Below are 23,095 nucleotides of genomic sequence, written 5' to 3' on the forward strand. Positions count from 1 at the left end.
GGGACACGGCTACATTGGCTCACAACACAAATGCCACAGACAGTCTGTGGGTGTGTGTGTTAACCTGGGGGCAGCGCCTGAAAGGGGCTGTTCTCACTGGTCTACGTCACAATGTGAGAACCCACTTGGAGGGCCTGATGGGAAATCTTTTGGGGGAATACTAAGAAATGTGTGAATGAATTAAAATATCACTTTGGGGTTAGTACTTACATTTACATGTTTGGTACTAACAACTAACTGTTTTTGGAATTTAATACAACTCGTTAATAGTAAGTTACTTGCACTATGGCACTTAAAGCTGATGGTAATAATAATGAAAATAACAGAAAATCTAAATTTTGTTTTGTCTTGTGGGTGGGGGGATGCCCAGAACTCCTGGGTGGTGGTGGGGTGCTCGTCTGGGGCTGTGGGCGTCCCTCTCCGGTGGTGCCCTGCGTTGGGCTCTTCCGGCGCGGCGGGGGGGCTGCTTTCCTGGTCGGGCTGGGGCGGCGCTCTCTTTCCCTCCGCGCCTCCCTGCTCTCTGGCTCTGGGGGCCTCGCGGCGGTCCTGCTGGCCCTGGCCTGGGTGGCGGTCTTGGTTGCCCGGGGGGCGGTTGTTCCCTGCCTGTTCCCGTGTGGCGTTGGGGGAATTCCGGCTGCCGCTGCTGCTGCGGCTGGGGTCTGGGTGTGGGGGTGGCTGGGCGCTCCTCCTCCTTCTTTTCACATTCCACCATCCATTTTAGAAGAACATAAACACTCACCTGAGCACAGGTGTTAGCTCACCTTTGCACTAATAGTTTGCATGATTGAATGAATGAAAGATTTCACACTAGTTGGTTTAAAGGCATAGGTATGCGTTTGTGAACACTATCTGTTTTGTGTACATGTTGACATGTGGACATTTTTTGCAGCTAGCAGGTGTGTTGATAACATTTGAGTGTGTGTGAACAGGCCCCGCCCTTTTTGTACTACATTTGAACCTTACCGTAACGATAAACAACCAGTAAACCTGTCTGCTCTATGCTGCTTCATGGTCTTACCCCCCCCTCTCACTATCACCCCCCCCCCCCCCCCTCTCTAACATCCCTCTCTCTTCTTCCCTTCTTTCCTTTTCCGTCCGGTCCAACACCAAAGATTTTCAAACATGATTGAAATTAATAAAGTTTGGCCTCAATTACAAAAGGGGTTTATTCAGTCACACCTATGGTTTGTCTGAAGATTAATAACCCCTCTTGTTAAAGTAAAATATGTCCAACACAAGAGGCCCTCAGCTCTCATCTGCCTGCCCAGCTGTTGGACAGGACAAGTTAAAAAAAAAAAAAGAAAATCTAAATTTTTAGCTTATTAATATTGATACAATATGAAAGTGTTTGTTAACCTTTTTTGAGCCAAGGCACACTTTATCCTTGACAAAAATCTACACCAGCATCCAAAAATTAAAAAAGGAGAAACTCATAGTCTGTATTGATATACCTCCACAATCTCACATTATGTGATAATTGAGGCAGAAAAAGCTGGAAGTTGCAGCTGTTTTTTCTAAAAGTCGTAATAAAAGATAGTTAGTTTTCATTAATGATTTTCAACTAAATTTTTTGACATTTTACCCTGGTAGTTGTTTTTCCCTCTAGTTTATTAACAGGCAATTCTATGTAACCTCACAAAAAAACAAATATATTCTTTCTAAATTGTGATTTATTTTTTGAAATTTTTTCAAGTTTACTGCACAGGCAACTGTAACTTGTGAACAATATGACACAATATGTTTGATAAATTTTACACAAAAAGACTAACATTATATTGATGTTTTCTGCAGCTACACAAAAAGTGAACATGTTGAGGTTTTATTAGTTTTTCTTTTGTCTTAATCAAAAATGAAGTCTTTGAAAACTTTAACAAAAATGTTTTATTTCTTTTAAGATGAATAAATTGTTTAAATTTAGTTTAAATGTGTCTGTTGGCCACTTCACCTTAATCCTGTTTCTTAAATGTTGTTATTACTTCTTCTAAAGTTTAACATATAAAATAATCCAGACGTTATTAGTAAAGTGTTTCAGTTAGAAAGATGACTTGGACCAAACTCTGGGATGTTTGGCTGTTAATAAACACAAACCTTGAAGGAGAACTAAACTGTTGACCTCTGATTTCATCAAGAAGATTGAAAAACTGTTTGATGTGTGTTTGTTGTGGTTTCAAGACGTTTAACAGGGAAGACTCTTAGTAGCACAGATGCTGTCACTTTAACCCTATGGATCATGGGAGATGTAGTGCAAACTGCTGCCGATGTTCACTTGTTCCACGGTCTGAAAATCGGGTTCTGTGGAAAGCTACACCGCTAAAGACGAGCTTTAGCTGGCATTTCTGTTGGAACTGAGAGACTTTATGAGCAGAATCAGAACAAGGAAGTGAAGACTTTAACCACTTCTGATTGGTCAGACTGATGACGTGTGATTAAGCCTCCAAGACTGATTGGTGGAGACAGTTGGAGGGGTGGGACTTTTCCCTAAAACAGTTGAAGCTGCAGCTAAATCGCGGTACCGTCATTCTTATCAAAATGTCTTTAATTGAATCAAATAAACACAAAGAAAAAAGTATTTTATGATCTTTGATATTCCTAACTACTCAGTGTTTTATCAGGGCCTGGAGATGGTAAATGTTTTTAGATCAGTGAATGGGTCATTTCCCACGGCACACCTGACCATCTCTCACGGCACACTGGTTGAAAAAGGCTGCAATATGGTATTAATGTAAGCAGGGGCAATGGGCCGCTCTGTGTCGGTATTTAAAACCATGTTCTCCATGTTTAGATCAGCGTAGAAATACCTATAATGAATGTTTTACAAAAATAACATTTTTCCCCATAGATAATGTAGGGGAGCAGGAAATTAAATATTCTCTGACTACTAGCTAGCCTGGCAAAAAGCCTGTCCAAAGAGGAATGTTTTAAGCCTAACTTTGAAAGTAGAAACTGTGTCGGCCTCTTTCAAGCTCTATATGGTGGCCTCCTCCCGAGGTCAAAGGTCAACAAAACTTTGGTTGTCTGTGAAATTTCGTGAAGATTGGTAACTAGTTTTCTTTTCTCATCTTGTGGTGAAAGTCCCCAAATTTTAACGTTTTGGTACAAAATGTCCACCAAGCTGTAGTTTCTGTGGAAATTCAGTTTTGAACTCAAAATGACCTTTAGGTATCCTCAACACATTCTAAAATAAGCCCTAAATGAGATATCCAGAGAAACTTCCTTTTCACAGAGTACTAGGTGGGTTCAGATCTCGGTGAGTTTTTGAGTATGTTTCATTGAAAGGCACAGCAAGGCAGAGGAATTGTAAAAGCAATCTGGTCCTTGTAGTCCAGTGTATGCAGACTTGGTTGTCATGTTTGAACCGCAGCATTTATAGGAGTAAAATTTAGGTTACATTTGACAGGGTTTTTGCAGCAAAGAGCATTTTTTATTGTCATTCCAGAGGTTTTGAGTTAAGCCCACATTTGGCAGCTCTCTGTGTTGGCCTGGCTCCCAATTGCAGCAGGAGGTAATCTGTTGCAGAGTGAACTGCAGGTGGAATAGAATGATCAGCGCGTGGACTACCCTTCGTTCATCTCATTGTCTGTCTTCCTAAAAGGACCAAGTGTGAACCTGCAAATGTAAACATACAGAATTGATAAAAGTGTAATGAGGCTGGAGGACGGAAAGAAGGCTGGAACTTTGAGTGAATAGCAATCTGCTCCTGTAAAAGCTCTTATTGGAACTAGGGCCACAAAAACCAACCGAGTGCGAGGAGCCTTGTTCAATGAGTTCATCTCCTCACAGCTTTTGATCCTCCTTTCTTCATCTCTGAGGCAAGTGGCATATAAGAGGACCCATCTTTGAACAGTTTTGAGCCCCCCAAATTACAAACAAACTAAAGGCAGGGGATCGATCGAGTGCGTCTCACAGAATGATGAACTGGCACTTCAGAGAGGGAAAATCAATAGGGTCTTCTCTTCCCTTTCTCTGGCTCTCAGTGGCTCTGAACTCTCCTCACAGCCTTTCTACTGCCGTGTTAAAGTGTGCACATTGCTCGGAGCAGGGCTTCATTCTGTGATTTAACGCTCCTTTGTTTCTTTTTTCTTTTTAGCCCAGAAGACCCTTGCCAATATGATGTGTAAGCATACCCAACAATAATGGCCCACAAGACACACAGTGGACGTAAGTGCTTCTCGTCTGATTTACTGTCCTTGCGGTCCTCTGCCCCTTTGAGCTCGGCCTCTTGATCAGCACAACAGCATCCTTTAAATCACAGCAGTGAGCTTAAGTGTAGCTGCCAACATGAAAAAATCCTCTTCATCTATGGGCCATAATGTAGTGTGTGATGTTGCTGTTTTCTATTTCTGTTTATACTCTTTGTGTAAATCATCAAGGAGGCAAAATGAAACATTATATTTCATATTATAATAATAATTTTAACAAATGGAACAGGCAGGGGCAACTTCAGGCCTCGCAGGCCGGTGTATCTGCATCATTTCCAGATATATAAGCTCTAATCATGACTGGCATGTTCTAATTGGCTGGACACACCATCATCAGAGTAGGATATGTTAGAAAACATGCAGGAATGCGGCCCTTGAGGCCTGAAGTTGCCCATCCCCGAAAGGGGTTGACATCTGAACTCACTAGGACTCTCATCCAAACACGCTTGCCTTGGCATGTATGGGACTGATCGCCTCACTCTTGACAGACTTCCTCTTACTCTCATCTCTGTAGCTGAAGGATGTGGTTCAAACGGGAGCCACACCGGAAGCAAGGAGGGAGAAGGGTCTTGCCCCAAGACACAATAGCTGTTGGTTGAGGGGAGCAGGGATCGAACATCCAATCATTAGCCGACCCGCTCAACCACATGAGCCACTGCCGCCCAATCATATCCAGTCACTGCACGAAAGAAACTGAGGATGTGAGGAGATCAAACGTATTAGTTGTGAAGAGCTTTACAAAGGTGATGATGATCACATTGCCATGCCTGGGATTTGATATCATTCAGAGACGCCATCTACTGCAGGGGTGGGAAAACTACGGCCCGCGGGCTGGATCCGGCCCGCCTCCATGTTTGGTCCGGCCCACTGAACAATATCAGAGACCCATGTTTATTCATTTTTTTTATCTGGCCACATGATGAAGACGTGACATTTTCTTCCCCCCTTCTGCAGTCTGTGCTCCGACCTGAAACCCTCTAAAGTCTCTGTCAAACAGACCAGAAGACAGTCGTTCCTTTCTATAGAGCAGTTCATCTTTCCAGGTTTAGCTCGTTCTTTAAGGGCAATTATGCAGCTTTTTTAAACAGTGCATCCTGTTCTGTGTCCTGATTGGCTGGAGACCCTGTCAATCGATCTCAGTCCGTGCCGTGTCTCCTGTGCAGAAAAGCGGAGCTCTTCAAATCAGAAATCTGTGATCGATCAGATCTTTGTTTTCATTCTAAGATCCTGAAACTAATTTCTATGAAGGTTTGAGAATTTAAACAAGAAAAAAGTGTGAAAATGTTCATGTCTGTGTGAGAAAAGTATATTTAAGCAGTGAGGAGTTTTACTGCCATAAACATCTGTAACCATTCTCCTTGGATTTCATCGATCACGGTTATTTTTAGAATGTAACTCCTGCAATAAACGAGGGAACTCTGTGCTGGTGAAGAGGTAACACAGAAATATGATTAGCTGCAGCAGAAGACATAGAAATGAGGTTTTTTATGACGGGAGAGGATCCACCATTTCTTGTTTTTTTTTTAAATTTTCTTCAATTTTTTTATGCATCAGTACATTTTTCCTGAATTTTAGTCTTTGAAAATCATAAAGTGTTATTTGGTCATTGTTTTATTTCATAAATAATGTTATTTATTTTATTAAAAGGATCATGAATGAATGAAACTTTATTCAAATAGCACTTTACAACTCCTTGAAGGTACCAAAGGGCTTCACAATAAAAAATGATCTAAAATGGGAACAAAAGCTTTAAACCAAAAACTCTAGAATATTCTTTTTTAGAATATAATTTTACATCCAAATGTTTTCATCTACATTCCATGTTATATCATTCTCACTCCACACATCTGCTTGTGGTCCGGCCCTTCTATCCAATTTTAGAACCCAATGTGGCCCAATGTGAGTTAAAATAATCGCCCACCCCTGATCTACTGCATCATCAACATGTCATGGGTCAAAACTGAGTCCCTGATTGTGTCTCACGGTCTGTAACTTTATCAAATTCTTTGTCAAAGTTCCAATATTTGAACTCTGGAACCATCTATGCCTGAAATGGGCTGCCATGTTTCCCTTTAAAGTCTGCATTGGAGCTTCAATCCGAATTGTTTCTGTCTTTTGGCTTACAAAATACAAATAGTTCCCCATGAAATCATGACTTAAAAGCTTACTTTAGAAGACAGCCACTCACTGCCAGAGGCCATCAACTTCACAAAATTGTAAACAGGTAAGATTCACTTTACTTTAAAATTGTATTCCTCAAGAAATGGAAAAAAAGTTGTCATCCAAATTATGTCTTGAGTAACAGTAAAGGAGTAACAGGTGAAAAATACTACCCAATTACTAAGAAACTGTCTTGACTTATAGTCTAAACCTTTTAAAACCAGGAAAAAATATATATATCCTTGTGTAATGGTATTCCCAAATTATAGTTATTTAAAAACAGAAACATAACATCCTCTTATTTTAAATCTATTTTTTAACAAAAAAGATTTTATTGATGAACTATGAACACACAATATTTGAGTCCAAGTTGGGTAAAAACTGCTAACCAATATACCCATACAGAACTTTTACTTCCTTTACTAAATGAATGTATTACATCTGATTTATTCTGTTGTCAGTGATTCATTTTTTACATAAAAGAATCCTGCTAACACTAATGTGTTCATTCTAGTATTCAAAGCTAAAGTTTGGTGCTTAGATGTGGAATTCTTTCTGTTTGATCCTGACACATAACTTTTTATACAACTATTGCTCATCCCTGGGGAAAAGAGTAACTAAATGGACTCAGCTGAGTAAAAGTATTGGCTTGTCATCATCCATCTGTCGGCTAAAGTAAACAATTTGTTGCTCATGTAACCCTTGTGCTATCTTAGATGACCCCACCCTCACATTGAGGTGTTCTCCCTACCATGACAAAGGTGGATAAAGGTGGAAAGATTTCATGTAATCCATGGACACCAGAGAAGATCACAAATCATTGAAGAAAAAAGGTTCAGAGCACTGTCTAGTGGGTCTAGATGACCCAACTCCCAATGGTAAAGTGCCTAGGATAGAACAAGGGTTACATGTAACAAAGTAACTCATCTGCTGCAAAAGAGCAGAATCTATAGATTTTGTTTTTGTTGATTTTGTCTGTGACAACCAGTGCATTTGGGATTTCAAAAAACCTTAAGAGAAAGGTGTCAAATCAAAATCTGCTTGTTGTCATTTCTGCATGAAAAACATTCATTTGGAACTTGAGGAATGCACACATACTACAATAATTCTTTTCTTTTGTTTGCTGTCAAGATGAAGATTTATGCTCAGTTCATGGTCTGCCAGCCAAGCCTGTGCTTTTCTTTGCCAACTGTTTCTCGCGTGAAAGAGGATAAAATGAGAAAACGACAAATGTTTCAAGCAAAATTAAAATAACAAACATTAAAAAAGAAATTTGAAGAAAATTTGTCAACCATGAAAAAAAAACTACTGCACTCCTTAAAAGGTCCTTTTCTTTTTACGCTGTTGGCCTTTTTAGTGTTTTTAACGTGTTCTTGTGGCATTTTTCTGATGATGGAGGACGCATGTAAAGAAAATCACACCAAAAACTGCATTTCTGTGTATTTCTTTGTTCAAAAGTGACAAAGAGATGAAAAAAGCCAATTCAGAAAGAGCTTATTTGTGAAAAAAAAGATGCAGTTATGCATCCACTTGCAGGCAAATAGATCCACGCATGTCTCTGTTTTTCTTGTCTGAGGTGAAATCTGGATCAAAACAAAACGGCTGTTTCATGCAATATTGCTCAGTGTTTTGTTGCACTGGTAAAGATAGGATGGGGGGTGTTAGGGACTGTGAGGTAGCGGTAGAGAGCCTAAACGCTTAGTTAAGGGTGATGGGAAGTTGTGGGCGGGGTTGTCCTAAAGAAGGAAACAGGTTTTTTGAGTTTGGCTAAAAACTGCATAATCATAATTAGATGACTACTGGGAACACTTTGGGAAAAGATAAATAGATGATCGGACTTCAAATGTAGTTAGATCTGCAAGGAACATATGCAGCAGTCTTTAGACAACATTTGCTGAACCTTCCCTTCAATGCTAAACACCTGATGTTTTTTGGCTATCGATTCATTGATGTTACCTGTTTGCAGATAATGGTGTGAAAATGTCTAAATTGGTTACGGCTAAGTTCTTTTAGGGATCGTGACCCTGGTAAAATAATTTGCGGTCTATAAACAACACTTTCTTTCAGATCTTGCATTTAGGTTATTTGTAATTTGTGTGTCTTTTTATTCAGTTAAAATAAAAATTGCTGGTTCTGGCAAGGCAAGTTGAATTGCATCACACAACTCGATTGCAGGTTAATGTAAAGTGCCTGCAAATCTAGTTTTTCTAACTCTAATCCTACCTCCCACTTTTCTTTGCACCTTTTATCAGCCTGTCACTCCACTAATGAGGAAATGAAGCTGTGGATTTGCTCGGATATGAAAAAAACAAAACAAAAACTGTGCTATAGGAAAAAAAGGGGCTTAGCTTACTTCAGAAACTGTAAGACGCTCTGCAAACAGATGGCTGCAGACAAAAAGTTAGCGGACACGTTTTTTTGTTTCGTTTTTGGAAAACATCTCAGATCCTGAAACTGGACATGCATCTGAGCTTGAAAAAAAGTTTTGTTTTCTTAAACTTTGTGAAAATACATCACAGCTTTATCATCCCATAATGATAAAGCACATGTGAGAGTCCTGACCCAATTTAAGAACAACTCATTAGTTCATCTGCTGCCCCCCCTCACAGATTCAAAGGTTGAACTTAATGTAAACATGTATTTCTGCCTGACATTAGCAAAAGGTTAGACTTTTTAGTTTTCCACCATCATATCAACTACCCCCAGAGGGATTGCCACTGGGCATTATATGCCCTCCACGTGTTATATATAAACTTGTTCCCAAGGACATCTCCTGTGCTCGTACACTTGGCGTCACATTTCCTCCACATGCACAGGTTGCATGTAATCTGCACGCGTTTGTGTGTTTAAATGCCGCCTGTGTGCAAATCGGCCGGCCTGTCCTAAACGTTACCTGCTTGCATGATGTGGGGGGCCGCAGACAGCCCTGCTGGTGCCGGAAGGCAGCTCTGTCAGGTGTGGAGAACTCTCTCTGTCATGCCTGCCTCCTGAAATTTAGGGGTGGAAGATGACGCCTGCGGCAGCTATCCTGGTGGGGTGAAAGGGAAGAAAGGAAAAAAAAGCTCTACCCATAGAGTTTTCTACCTGCTGTATATCCATACGATCTATTTCTCTCCTTTTCTTTGTCTTTGTTTGTCTCTGGGGTACATTTCGGCTGCTGTGTGTCAGAAGTGAGATATTCACAGTGCGTGCCGGGAGTTTGACGAGCCTCTCTGACACCTCCATCCTCTCCACCCTCATTTTCATTTCCTCTCCAGCTCGGGCGCGCTTCCTCCCAGCTCCTGCAGTCTGCTTTTGAGCAATGTGCTGTGCGCTCGGCACAGTCATGATGAAATGAAACTCACCCCGCTCCGCCTTTACGTTTAAAACTGAAAATGTAAGTCAGAAATAGAGAAAAACGGCACATCCACAGCAGCACGCTGGCTGAAAGGCTTTTATTTGAGCTTTAATCACTCGTCTATGAAGGCTTTCATTCTAAAATTAGCACCTAAGACCATTCTGTTGGGTTTCTCCATCTACTGTTTAATAGAAACACTTTGAATCTAAATTTGAAATCAGCTGGAAATGAAATGCTGGACCTACTTTCAGCACGTCCCCGTGCGTCTCATCAATCCCTTAGCAGCAGCTACACTCAATTACCCACTTTAAATTTTAATTAGAGAATATTGAGATTAAAATGATAAAGACATTGAGCCCAATTGTTGAATTTATCTCATTCATTCCCTTATGTAACTAAATTTATGTCTGGTGCAACAAAAATTACATGAATTAGCATCCAGTATAGATTTTTAAAAATTTTTTCAATTCCTAATCTATAACAAGAGTCATAATTTCATCTTTATCTGAGAGCCGCTGCCTTACAGAAGTAAAGACGAGCGTTGAATGAACTCATTTATCACAGTATGGACACCACCAGTGTCAGTCTGTGAGTCTGCTGACACAGAACTTCAGAAAGACACGGACGCCGCTCCTCCTCCTGCTTTCAGCCAGGGTCTGCACACAAGTCGATCCTAGTGGATACATCACTGAAGTGTTTTTGAGGGAAAAACATTTCAGGGATACATTTTATTAACAGACATAGAAATTCATACAAAGGGAAATATGCTATAGAGCAGGGGTCGGGAACCTATGGCTCGCGAGCCATATATGGCTCTTTTGATGGTCACATGTGGCTCGCAGACAAATCTTTAATTATAGTAATTTTTTTTTCATTAGACCAGTCCTTCTCGGGCGCGATGCAATGCCAGAGGCGCGCAGTAGTAGCGGTGCTTGGAGAAAAAACTATCAGTTTACTGTTATCTATTATTTCACAGAGTTTGTACCAGCCGGAAACCTTTGAATTGCCTCCCTGAGGAAGAGCGCGCAGTTTTGGGGACGGGATGTGTGAGGAAGAAAGCAGAGGGGGTGGGGGGTGGGGGGGGACCGGCAGCAGGTGAATCGCGCAGAGATGGTAAAAACGTAAACCTGCTGCCCGTCACTCCTGCAGTGTGGTTGTGTGTGTTTGGTTCCATGTCTGTCTCACATCTAAAGAACATTCAGACCTACGATCACGTTTAAAGTCTCAACACCTGCTTGAAGCAGAAACTCACCACGGATCAACCAGACTAGACCATCAGCAAACCACCACGAGAAATCCTCATCATTTATTAGCAACAGTATAACAATGTTATTAAAAAGAATCCACAGACTTATTGGACTTTAAAAATGTTGAAATTACATCAAATGCACACATTCATTTGTATATTTAGTTTTAAACATATTGTCGCGGACTGAGTTTAACTTGGCTGTTGGGCCGCGTTAAAAGTTCTGGAGTTCATGGAACGCATCGTTCAAGCAGAGATCTGATTGGCCCTCAGTTCTGTCGCTCAGCCTGTTGTTAGGGAGTTTGGACCAATGGGGTTCAGCCATGGGCCGAATAAGGAAATGGGAGGGCTGGAGCAGGACGGGGGAATATAAAGTTGGGAGAAGTGCTCTCGTCTCGGCGGGAGAGATTCAGGAGTTGCTGAATTAATTGTACGGCGTTTGTTGCGGTCTACAGTAACCAGAATAAAGAACCCTAAAAGAGGTTAAGTCTCCGTGCCTTAGTGTGGGAAAGGGACACTACATTATTGTATGGCTCTTTCGAAATTACATTTAAAAATATGTGGCGTTTATGGCTCTCCTGGCCAAAAAGGTTCCCGACCCCTGCTATAGAGGCTACTTTCCATCCTCTGCAAAATAAAATTTCATTTACTAGTACAAAGAATAAAAACCAATACAACTTCTCTTCCCTTTTTAGGCCTTAGTGACAACTGTCCCAAAACTTGTGCGGGGTACGCAGGGGCCCCGCAGGAAACGTTAAAATCGTAGACAACTCAGTGATCCCGTAAGGCAAAAATCTTCATATGCATTTTTTTCTATGGGCATTCTGCAGGCAACAGGTTGTAGTTAACGCTTAAAACAACTCAGCGCACTCTCTTGTGGGGTCTAGATGACCCCACTCCCAATGTTAAAGTGCCTTGGACAGCACAAGTGTCACAATGCAGCTGCTTCCTTTACGACCCTCACAGGCCTGGAAAACCCGAAAACACCACTCGACACCCGTACAGGTCATCTCTTGTACAAGTGCATGTGTCTAATGCACACACAAATGTAATGAAGCTGGATGGGTTCATGTCCCATTGTAGTTTTAATTGTTCTCCAACTCTGTCTTTATGTAATAGGAGAATGATAGCTGTTAAATAGACATTGTAGGCTAAAGAAGCACAGAATGAGAAAACAAACACTATAGACTAAATTACCCAATCATCTCTTGAAATCGCACTTGTTGTTTGGCTCAAGATTGTTTTCCTTTTTATTCTTTTTACACTAATTCCTGCACTGGCATTAGGACTTGAAAGCACAAGGCTTTAAGTTATATTTGTCCAACTCCACCTTTTTCTTTTGCAACCTATGAAGCATGTTTTTGGACTGTGGGAGGGAACCAGAGAAAACCCACACATGCATGAGGAGAACATGCAATCACAGAAAGGAAGGACCCAGCTGGGATTTGAACCTGTGAGGCAAAAGTGCTAATCACCACAACACCATGCAGATCTAATGGTTTTTCATGTACGTTTAACTATATATACTTTGCTTACATTCCTTTATATCCAATTATAGAAACATCTGATTGCTCAACAAATATTTTCTAGTAATAAGTTAAGCTATATGTCCCATGCAAATACAGTTATGGCCCTATGAGTCCCTGCCTAAAGTTAAACTCTAATGTATGTGACATGTTTCTCGTATTTTTGTACTTGTTAGTTTTGTCGCGAACAAACAAACATGAAAAAAGGGGACAGTAAGAAAGCAGTCTTCTGCCAGCCTGTACTGAAAATACTGCAAACTTTGCCCCAGTTCTGTCATACTTCAAAAGTGCCTCTGTTATACATACATCACAAATCAAAATCTACAAAAGACAATTGAATAGAATATCACTGACAATCTTCATGCACACTGCTAGAATAATGAGTTCCTTCCAATCCTTTGACATAAAATAAAGCGTATGGGTTGTGTGATGACAATCTGACTCAAGCGGCAGAATAACATTCAGATGTGGCATCTCGGAAGAGCACGACATTATGCTCGAATGATCCATTGTCTTGAAAGATGAGGGACTTTTATGACTTTCCCTGAGACACTTGCCTTTGTCACGACGCTCCTCTAACTCCTATTACAAAGCTCACTTTACAGTAAACTTGGATGAAACATAAAATAGCTGCTTTCCTTGGCATCGTATTGTGCTTAATGTTTCCCCCTCTCAACCTCTCAGTGGGAGCTGAGTGTTGTTTGAGGCCAAAGAGCTGTGAGAGGTCTGACTGGATGGCAGGAAACCTCTGTGCGTTTTGAGGATAAGGAGCTCTGACCCAATTAGTTGGCTTTGTTGGGAAAAAAACAGATTAACTGGCCCTCCTTTTTACTACCCAGGCCCTCTTATCTACCTTCTTTTGCTGTGTTTTTACAGTACAAAATAATTACAGATTTAATTAGCTGTGGACTTTTCTTCAGGGAGATTCCGAAATCCATATTGATATTTCTGCAGAGTTCAGAGATGAAGGCCTTGGCTCTCCGATTATGACTTATGAGGGCTTGGTGTGAGTGCAAAACAAAAGAAAAGGATTTGTAGCTTTTACATGGAGCCCCTAACCTTTTCCTTGGAGCCAATAACTATTTTACAAAAGGATGCAAGATATCAAGCAGAGGTGAGATCAGTGTGGATTCACAAGTTTCCAACTGATCCTACGCCACAGGAGTTATTTGGTGTTTTTCAATAAGATAGGAATAACTGTTCAGGCAACTTGAATCTTTGTTTATCAAAAAACTGTGGAAGGTGGTAAAGACATCCTAAAATCAAATAAAGTGACCACGGTAACAGAACGTATTAAAAAATATGACCAGAAAGAAAATCTGTTATAAATTTGTTTTCCCGGAAGAGTCTGCAACAACAAAAAAAATCACTTCATTTTGATCAATTTATTTTTATAATGGTGAATAAAAATGATAAATGACAGTAATGCCTAAATCCTCACAACAGCTATCGAAGAACAGCAGTTTCCAAAGACAAAGAAAATGTCAAAAAATAATGCTTAAGATGGCCATGGTGCTGGTTTAAGAAAAAAAAAAGCCATTTTCTTCTTTTTGCAAAGTTGTGCACAAAGTTTTACATACCGTAACCGAACAGGGACTACACAGAATACAGAGATTTAGAGTATATGTAGATTTAAATTGATTAGAATCCTAGATTTAAATTGCACTTATACAACAGATTAGGGGACAAATATTTTTAACTGTTAGACTACATCTCATGATGGCAGGTGAGGATGATTAAAAGGTGAAGCACCAAAATACAGACACATCCACACATGCATACTAAAAACCTGTAAGCCTTGTGCTATCCTATGGGGTCAAGATGACCATTGACGTGTTCTCCCTACCATGACAAAGGTGGATAAAGGTGGAAAGATTTCATGTAATCCATGGACACCAGTGAAGATCACAAATCATTGAAGAAAAAAGGTTCAGAGCTCTGTCTAGTGGGTCTAGATGACCCAACTCCCCATGTTAAAGTGCCAAGGATAGCACAAGGGTTAAAGAAGTAAATGTAGAATGTTGTGCCAAAGATGCACGCACAGAGAGACATGGACCGCAGCCAATGACACACTGCTTATGTCAACATACTTTTTAAATCTTAGATTCTGGGGAAAATAGCAAGTCTTTCCAAGTCAGAGGGCTAAAGTCCGAGTCAACTCTGCTGTTGAAGTCTGAGCCAAGTCTAAAGTCGTCAAATTCATGAGTTAAGGCTGACTCGAGTTCAAGTCATGTGACTCAAGTCCACACCTCTGCTTTTTAATGAACCCACTGTGTTCAGAAAATGAAAACTTGCATTGTGGTCTTTATTTGCCAATCTATTGAGCATTGATGCTCACAGATTCTTTGCTGAGACTTCTAGGAAGATTCTAAGGTACTGGATTTTGGTATTGAAGATTCAGATACAACCATCGTGTTACCCCTCCCCCAAGGACCGGAGGGGAGGGGCTACTGCTTCTGCCAAATGCTAAAACAACAGAGAAAGCCCTGGAGAGCGGAGATAAAAACAATAGCTTTGTGGCCAAGAGGCAAATGTTCAAAGATGATCCACCGATATTCATATAGATCTCCAGTGTGGAGATATTTGGAGTTTGCTGTTAAATACAATGACCAGGAAAAAACCCAAACTAAAGAAAAAGTGTTCTGTCTGCAGCTTTGCTACATGTCCAACATGAACACCATCTCCAGCTGAGATTCTATGTAAAAGTGGGACAGTTGAGCAGAGAACATCAGCAGTCTAGAGGCCAACACTATAGAGACTTTATTGCTAGAGTTGAATTGTTTTCTTCATCATGTTTTATGAAGTCTGAAACACTTCTACATGAAAGTCACAAAGTCAGTGTTTACAGGACAAATATTCTGTTTAGATTCTTACACACATGATTTTTTATGTTATTTTTTTTTTTTGTTAAGGGGCAAACCCTTAGCAAAATGAAAAAAATGTAATTTGTGAAACAGACATGTTTTTTGTTCTTCTTCTTCGGTACAATACATATATTGAAGTACAACCCAAGTACAGAGGTAGGAATCCAACAGTGAGTTCATTGCACACTGCGCACCTAGTAAATAGCTAAAAAGTAAAGTGGCCGCTTCAGCTATTATAAATATTTCACTATATCTACACACTGTACAGGAAGAAAAGACGGGGATGTTTTTTTTATATACAGTGACTGTGATTTCGATATTGATACCATGCTTGTTAACATTGTGACAACACATTTTCCATCCATCCAGCCATCCATCAATTTTCCATCCAGCATTTTTATTGGATCCGTCTTGGACAGATTTGCTTGAATAACTGCCTCAGCAAAGATTCCTTCACACTACTTCTCACTAGGTGCCTGTTCTCCGACAAAAAAAGAAGCTTTTATTTGACTTGCTCCTAGTTTCGTCCCAAAGCTTTTATGTGGGACGTGTTCAAACCACCTCCACTAGGAGAGTTTTGGAAAGTATCTTGACCAAAATTCCATTAACAGAATCGGTCTAATATGACAGGATGCTCATTTGTTCTCAGCTATTAAAGAGTCCAGCCTTTTTTCTGGGAAAAAACTAGGCTTCTCTTCTTAGTTCATGAGTCACTAGTATACATCAGAGTTTCAATGTCAATGGATCGTTTCATTTTCTCTAAAGCTATGTTCACTCCACCCTCGGCAACGCACGTTTGTAAAGTCTTTGTAAACATTCTTACACATGCTCATCAGGATTTTGCGTCAAAACTCTTGCATTCAGCGGTCCTTACGCTCATTTTTGAGATTGTTTTTTTGCTCTACGTACAAAACATTGAACATGTGTTGAACAGTAAACCAGGTCAAACTTTGACCAAACAGGAACTCGGATTTAGCTGTGACGGTGTTCCCTTTAATTTAAGGAAGTGAACGACCCTGGAAGTATTTCGGGCAGGCAACTCGAGCAGTGCGTTTACCTGGTTACTCCTCCCTGTGGGCGGTTCAGTCTAATCGACTCACCTGTTCAGCGTCCTACTTAAGTTCCAGGTGCGGTCCAATCCTCTTCTTCCATTTCCACGAGCTCTGCGTTCGTCACCCCACCCTCCTCCCCAGCTTCCACCTGTGAGCTCCGTTAGGGGTAGTCCAAAGTTTTCTATGGAGATCTTTGTTTTATGTATCTGAACGGAGCCTTATGCCATGCTAAAAGAAATATGGAATAAATCTTCTTTACTGCATGAGTTGTCTGACTGAAATACCAACGGTTTGTAAATTTAGACACTAAAAACTGCGGTTTGTGACTGGACAGAATTCTATGACACTAAGTCTTTCTTACATGGAAATAGAGCTGTGAAAAAAAAAGCCTGGAGCAAGATTTGCGAGATCTGGAAACACCGCACCACGCTTCTTTTAACTGTAGGTATCTAAGAGGTAGCGATAGCCCCCAATTGAACTCCATATGCTGAACACACGGTCAAGAACGCGGTAAAAGAATGTTTTTGGACGCGAGTCACACATGCCTGTGTGAACGTAGCATTTGTGTGCAGCACAGTCCTACCTTCATTCAAATAAGACATTAATATGAAAGTTTCTTTTTCATATTTTATCAGTGAAAAAGCTGCACACTGTGTTCATTATGAGTCTCTCAGTAAATTAACAGGGCTTGAACAAATTAAATGAAGCACACAAGTTAAGGAGCAGTGTGTTTGATACGACCAGTAAGTAACAAACAAGTGTTTACCCTGAAAATGGAACAAATACAAGTGTAAAGGAGGCTTATTGACTCTCATTATTTAATTTTACATTTTTGAGACAGAAGTGTGTGTTTGTATGTGTGTTTGTATGCGACTCTGAAAGTTTTGCCTTTGAGTTAGCAACTCTGTTGCTTCCATTTTTAGTGATGCTCACATTTGCTTCTGTCCCCGGGGTTTCCCGATCTAAAGAGCTCGGACTGAAGAGGCAGGCGGGCCAAGCGCAGTATGGCGGCTCAGCCCTGCCCTGGAGAAATCTCCACTGTGACCTGATTTTTCTTTCACACATTCCCCAGATTGTGTGTTCATGCTCACCTGGTCTCCTGTCAGAGCCGTTTCGTGGGGAAAAAAACTACTTCAACAACTGAAACTAGAACAAAAATTGAAAGTTTAGGTGAGGCAGATGCACACCGGCCGTCAGCATTGACTGCTGACTTCTCTGACACATTTAGTTTTATGTCTCAAAAGAGGATCAATTATCACAAATTAAGAACTATGTTTGGGTGATCGCATCGCAATCAAGATCACAAAACTGTACATCTTGAATATAATGCAATCCATTAAGGAATATCTTTCATCGCAGCTTGTCATGCTCCTCTCGGTGGGTTCTGAATTAATCCCAGCGATTGGTCTCCCAGTCACGTTCAGCTTCGTCTTTTCATACCAGCATCTGGACTTAATTGGTGCTGCGTTGTAAAGCTACAGCTGCTCTGCCTGTTAGGACAATAAATTATCCCAATTAGGAGTTGAACAAAAGGGGCTGTCTGACACTGCAGCCTACTGCCATGCCCTGAGATTGAAATGCAGTGGAATGAGGCTGTGGGCTGACATTAAACCGTATGGAAACACCTGCCCCCATCATTTGTTCCATCATCAAAAGGCCACTTTACTGCAGCAGACATATCGAAGGAAAGGTTCTGCTATTGCTGGTGCGTGATTTGAACAAAAAACAAAGCTGGGGTTGAAATCAGAGCAAGGTATGCTGAGTGTTGGATGATTAATTGACGTTTGCATCATGAGTTGTGGATACATCGAGGTTTTTTGGCAGCCGACTGCCGTATTGATGGCACCGCTAATGAAGGCATTAATGAGGGCCTGTTTGGGAGGATGCAGTATGGGGAGGAACAATAGCAACATCTGTGCCGCTCTGTAGTTGGAGGGTAATTTAGTCCATATTTCATTTTGTACGGTGAAAGCTAACGCTACTGTACTCGCTGTCTGCCTCCTGAAAGATGAGGCTTTTATTTGCAGCTGTAACACTCTCAGCTGCTTACGCCACTCGGGGGGTCTTTCACGGAAAACAATGGAGTCTAGCTGCCACTATCATGATCAACTCTCATTTTACGTCTTAGCCTGGCCACGCCATCCATTTGTTTCACCCCTCGCTGCAAGTACGCCATTAAGCCAGCCTAAGTTTGACAAGAAAAACGAAGTGAGCCGTTTCCTGTGGCCTCTGGTGCCTTTCTGAGTAATGAGAGCACCTCCTGGATCCCCCCGTGTCTCTCAGCCTCCCTGCCATCACTTTTACTCTTCCCCTTGAAGTTTCTGTCTGCTGGGAGAGTGGACAGGATTGCATGCTACCAATTTTCTCAGAAATCCACATTAAAAAAAAAGAAACAGGATCAGATGACAGAAATGGATTCTATTGATGAAATCTCATCTTGGTACTAAAGCATCAGAGAGAAGGACATCCAATATTTTGTAATAATTAGTCTATATTATTCTCTGAGAGCAACTTGAGATGTTCCAAAACAGTTGCCAAAATGACTGGAAACGTACTTTAAAGTTAGAATGATCCCAAAGCTTGAATAGAAAAGACAAAAAAAGGGTCTTCATACGTAAAGCTAGGGAAAAGAGAAAGAATTCTCTGGTATCTGTGGGGTTTCTTTTTTTCTTTTTTTGGAAGAAACCGCCTGACCCGACTGCCCTCCTCTCAGAGAGCTGCGGTCATGACTGGAAGGATCTCTCGCCTATTATGACAGAAGTGGTATGGTAATGGAAGGGAAGTCTGCACCGCTGCGATAGCACCACAGGAGTGGATAGGCTAGAACCCACCACTCTGAGCCGGTAGTAATGGTGAGACAGAGGGCATCCAATCTGTTATGGTGATGATGCATTTCCAATGAGCAGAGCTATTATACATCACTGGACAATAATGGTTGAGGAGAGGCTTCGTCTGCTGGTCTCGATGCCACAAAAACAGTGAATAGGTCCTGGAAGGATTGTGTGTACGGTTTGCCAGTGTGCATTTGAGGTGATGAATTCAAAGGAGGGGCTGGGTTTATTCCTCTCTGTTGTCATAGTGGTGGGCCAGCCCTTGTGCTCAGAGAGCGTGAATATCCAAGGGAAAGGAAGACAATGAGAGTGTGTGCGTCTGTATGACAAACAAGCGGCGCGCGGCAGAGAGAGCCTTAGTTAGCTCTCCGCTCGGTGCTTCGCTGCCCCTCTGATGTATGTTTATGGCCCATCATCTCGAGCCAATTACCCTGCCTCTATGTAGGAGCGCGGCGCTCTCCCATCTCAGCCGTCAGTGTGTGAAAACGAAGAGAGGGGCGGCGACAGTTTGGACATCCTTGGAAAAATGCTGCTTTCCTCAGGGGGTTCTTCAGATTCATCCAGAAAAAGTAAGCCGTCTGCTGACTATACAGCTGTTTGGAAAACTGATTGTTTTTTGTTTTTTTTTGTGTGAAATGTGCCACGAGTGGAAGGTTGGTTTTGCAACTTGAAGCAATGTCTGCAGAAACTTTCTCCGATTCGTGATTCCCAAACTATCTAGTGTGAGCGACACAGATCTCTGCAGGGTTCACAAACCCAGGCGTGCTATCAGTTAGACGCTGTAACTGGCATTTGATTTAAAAGCTGCTGTGATATAACCTAGGTGTGTCGGGTTCTTATGTTTGCCAGGTACAGCTGAAGCAGACATGTCTGTGCATCTCATCCATGCCAACCTGCAGATTCTCTCCCACAAAAACATCTGTACTTTACAAGGTAATCTTTTTTTCTTCCTTGTTTGCTTTTGATGCGTCAAAGAGTGTTTCCTGTTGCTTCAGGAAAGATGCCTGGCTAGCCTTTTCCAAAGAAACTTGCAGACAAGTGCAATTTTGAAATGTAAAGTATGGTTCAACAAAAAAGAAGTAATTTGCTCTAAGCAAAAAACTGTACTCTACAGTGAATGGCATGGAGACTATGTGAGGTGATGCTGCATATGTTTGACATTTGAATTGTTTTCTGTGTTAAGTAAAAATGCAGCTTAGTCAAAACAACCCCCTATTGTCAGGGTGAACGAGGCTGGACCCAGAAGCAGGACAGAGACAGAAAGTGGATGAATTAATAGTGTTTTATTGAGTCCCAGTGGTGGTGGAGAGTTCTGGCGTGGATGGTTCGTGGCTTGGACAGCTGACTGAATGGAGAACCGCCGGTCTGGTGGGAGAATGGACGACTGAAGAGTAGCGCTTGGTGTTCAGATGAATGGCGATGGGTGACCAAGGGTGAAGGTGGAGCTGGTGGTTATCCCTAAAGAGGCAGAATAAAAGTGGATTAGCTTGCGAAAAGTATGAGGCACTTAGCATGGAGCTTGACTTAAGACTCGGCTTCAGGAGTCAGTACTCAACCGCATGAAGCAGCTGAAGGGCGATGGGTCCTTATACAGGCTGCAGGCTGATTAGTAGATATGTGGCAGGTGTGAGGATGAGACCAGGATTCTAGCACTATTGGTGGATACAGGCTGTCAGAAAATTTTAAGATCTTTAACCACTCAGTGAGCGTGTACAGCAAACATTTTTTATGCGCATTTTTGTCTAACCATTGCGGTCCAGATGACCCCTCCCTTCCATTGACGTGTTCTTCCTACCATGACAAAGGTGGATAAAGGTGGAAAGATTTCATGTAATCCATGGACACCAGTGAAGATCACAAATCATTGAAGAAAAAAGGTTCAGAGCACTGTCTAGTGGGTCTAGATGACCCAACTCCCAATGTTAACGTGCCTTGGAGGACCCCACAAGATAGCACAAGGGCTAAGGGCATGCTACAGGTGACAGGTCATAGTGAACACTTATACAACATGCAGGGGTAATTAAGGGGGAAGTAGGTGCCACACAGGCATGTTTCATTTTTTCATCTGCTTAAACCCTGTGCACTGCACAAGGGCTGTTTATGAGAAACAAATGTGCTCCGTTTGTGTAAACTGGCTGCTAGATATACGGTCTTACCAGAGTCTAGTTTGTATGGGTGTCCTACTGGCACACCCATGTTTACAGTATTTGCATACAGTCGGTAAGGAGCCAGCACTCGCACCTCACCAATGACTAGAGTGCAGCATGAGGGAATTGTACGACAGCATCATCCATACATCATAAGTGCATGTAACTTACATTATCATTTCAAATACTTCACCATTAACAATTTATTTCTGTAATGGTTCAGTTCATATCATAATTTGTGGTTGGCAATATTATTCTTAGTCAATAATGGTTCATTTTGAATGATCCGATGGGATCCCATCAGATTTATTTCATTTTAAGACAATTATATAATGCTATACCTCGATTTAATGAACAACTTGCCTCAGAAAGATTGATCTAGTCGGATTGTAGGAATATAAATCGATTCATTGATTAAGTCAATTCATCTTTGCACCCCTATTCATGACACATTTATCACACACAGCATGGGCCTTTCCATTTTCATGACATCCTTTAAGTCAGTGTTCCCAAACCTTTATGTGGCTGCGGACCGGTCAACCCCTGGGGATTTTACCGCCGCCCGGCGGAAAGGCTTGGTGGGTTGCCGGGGATGGTTAATTTTTGTCCGCTTTTAAACCTTGTGCTATCTTAGATGACCCCCCCCTTCCATTGACGTGTTCTCCCTACCATGACAAAGGTGGATAAAGGTGGAAAGATTTCATGTAATCCATGGACACCAGTGAAGATCACAAATAAGTGAAGAAAAAAGGTTCAGAGCACTGTCTAGTGGGTCTAGATGACCCAACTCCCAATGTTACAGGGCCTAGGATAGCACAAGGGTTACAAAGAAAGAAAAAATTCTGATCATCAAAAAAGAAACAACACACACAAGTGACTGAAATGGGATCAACAGATTCCTGAAGATTTTCAAAACCGTTTGTCAGAATAAAAGATCGTTCAAATGTAGTTATTTTTCCTACCCTGACCAATTTTACAGCTCAAGTGATGTAGCTGAGAGAATCCATCCATCCATCCATCCATCCATCCATCCATCCATCCATCCATCCATCCATCTTATTCCACTCATGTCAGGTTTTGAATAAGCTGGACCCAAATGCAGACAGGAAACAGATTTATTGAGAAGAGGAGTGAGTCTTTGAGAGAGTTAACTGGCAGAAGATCCAGAAGACGAGGCTGAAAAGTGGTGGGCTTGGCTCGTGTTTGAGCTGCTTGGTTTGGTTTGCTTTGGTTCGGCTTGGCTTGGTTTGACTTGGTGTTGTGCAGCTTAGCTTGGCTGGACCTTGCTTGGTTCGGGGCTGCTTGGCTCAGCTTGGTTGGGTCTTGAGCTGCTTGGCGTGGCGTGGCGTGGCGTGGCGTGGCTTAGTCTTGAGCTGCTCAACTTGGCTTTGCTTAGCTCTTGCTTCAACCAGCGGGGATCAGTGGTCTCTTCCATAGAGGAGAACAGACGAACCGACGATGGCCGGAGGAAGAGAAGGACTTATAAAGGCCGACTAATCAGATGTAGAACAGGTGCGGGAACCAGCGGCAGGTGTGCGGGGACGGCCTCGACACCTGACAGTACCCCCTCCACAAGGGACGCCACCCGGCGTCCGAAATCGGTCAGGGTGCAGACGGCGAAAGTCCCGCACCAAGGCATCATCCAAAATGAACGAACGGGGCACCCAACACCGCTCCTCAGGGCCATAGCCCTCCCAGTCAACCAAATACTGGAAACCACGGCCCCGGCGGCG

The 23,095-nt window shown here is 41.8% G+C and overlaps 1 protein-coding gene across 9 annotated transcripts in view; it reads left to right on the forward strand.

Annotated features, from left to right (window-relative positions):
* The window catches only part of LOC101156719 (alpha-1,3-mannosyl-glycoprotein 4-beta-N-acetylglucosaminyltransferase C), a 182,743-nt gene that overhangs the window by 66,931 nt on the left and 92,717 nt on the right, over positions 1 to 23,095 (forward strand). For 4 of the 9 annotated variants that reach the window (XM_020701581.3, XM_078948218.1, XM_078948216.1 and 1 more), the window contains 2 exons: positions 4,088 to 4,158; positions 20,065 to 20,148. In XM_020701581.3, coding sequence (XP_020557240.1) covers positions 20,101 to 20,148 — 48 coding nt within the window. In that variant the 5' untranslated portion in view covers positions 4,088 to 4,158; positions 20,065 to 20,100. Of the gene's footprint in view, positions 1 to 4,087; positions 4,159 to 19,443; positions 19,785 to 20,064; positions 20,149 to 23,095 lie in introns of those variants that run through there. The other 5 variants (XM_078948221.1, XM_020701582.3, XM_078948220.1 and 2 more) reach the window with 3 other exon arrangements.

Source organism: Oryzias latipes, chromosome 6 (genome assembly GCF_053564925.1).
Source record: "Oryzias latipes strain Hd-rR chromosome 6, Olatipes_Hd-rR_3.1".
In the NCBI taxonomy this organism is placed as follows: domain Eukaryota; kingdom Metazoa; phylum Chordata; class Actinopteri; order Beloniformes; family Adrianichthyidae; genus Oryzias; species Oryzias latipes.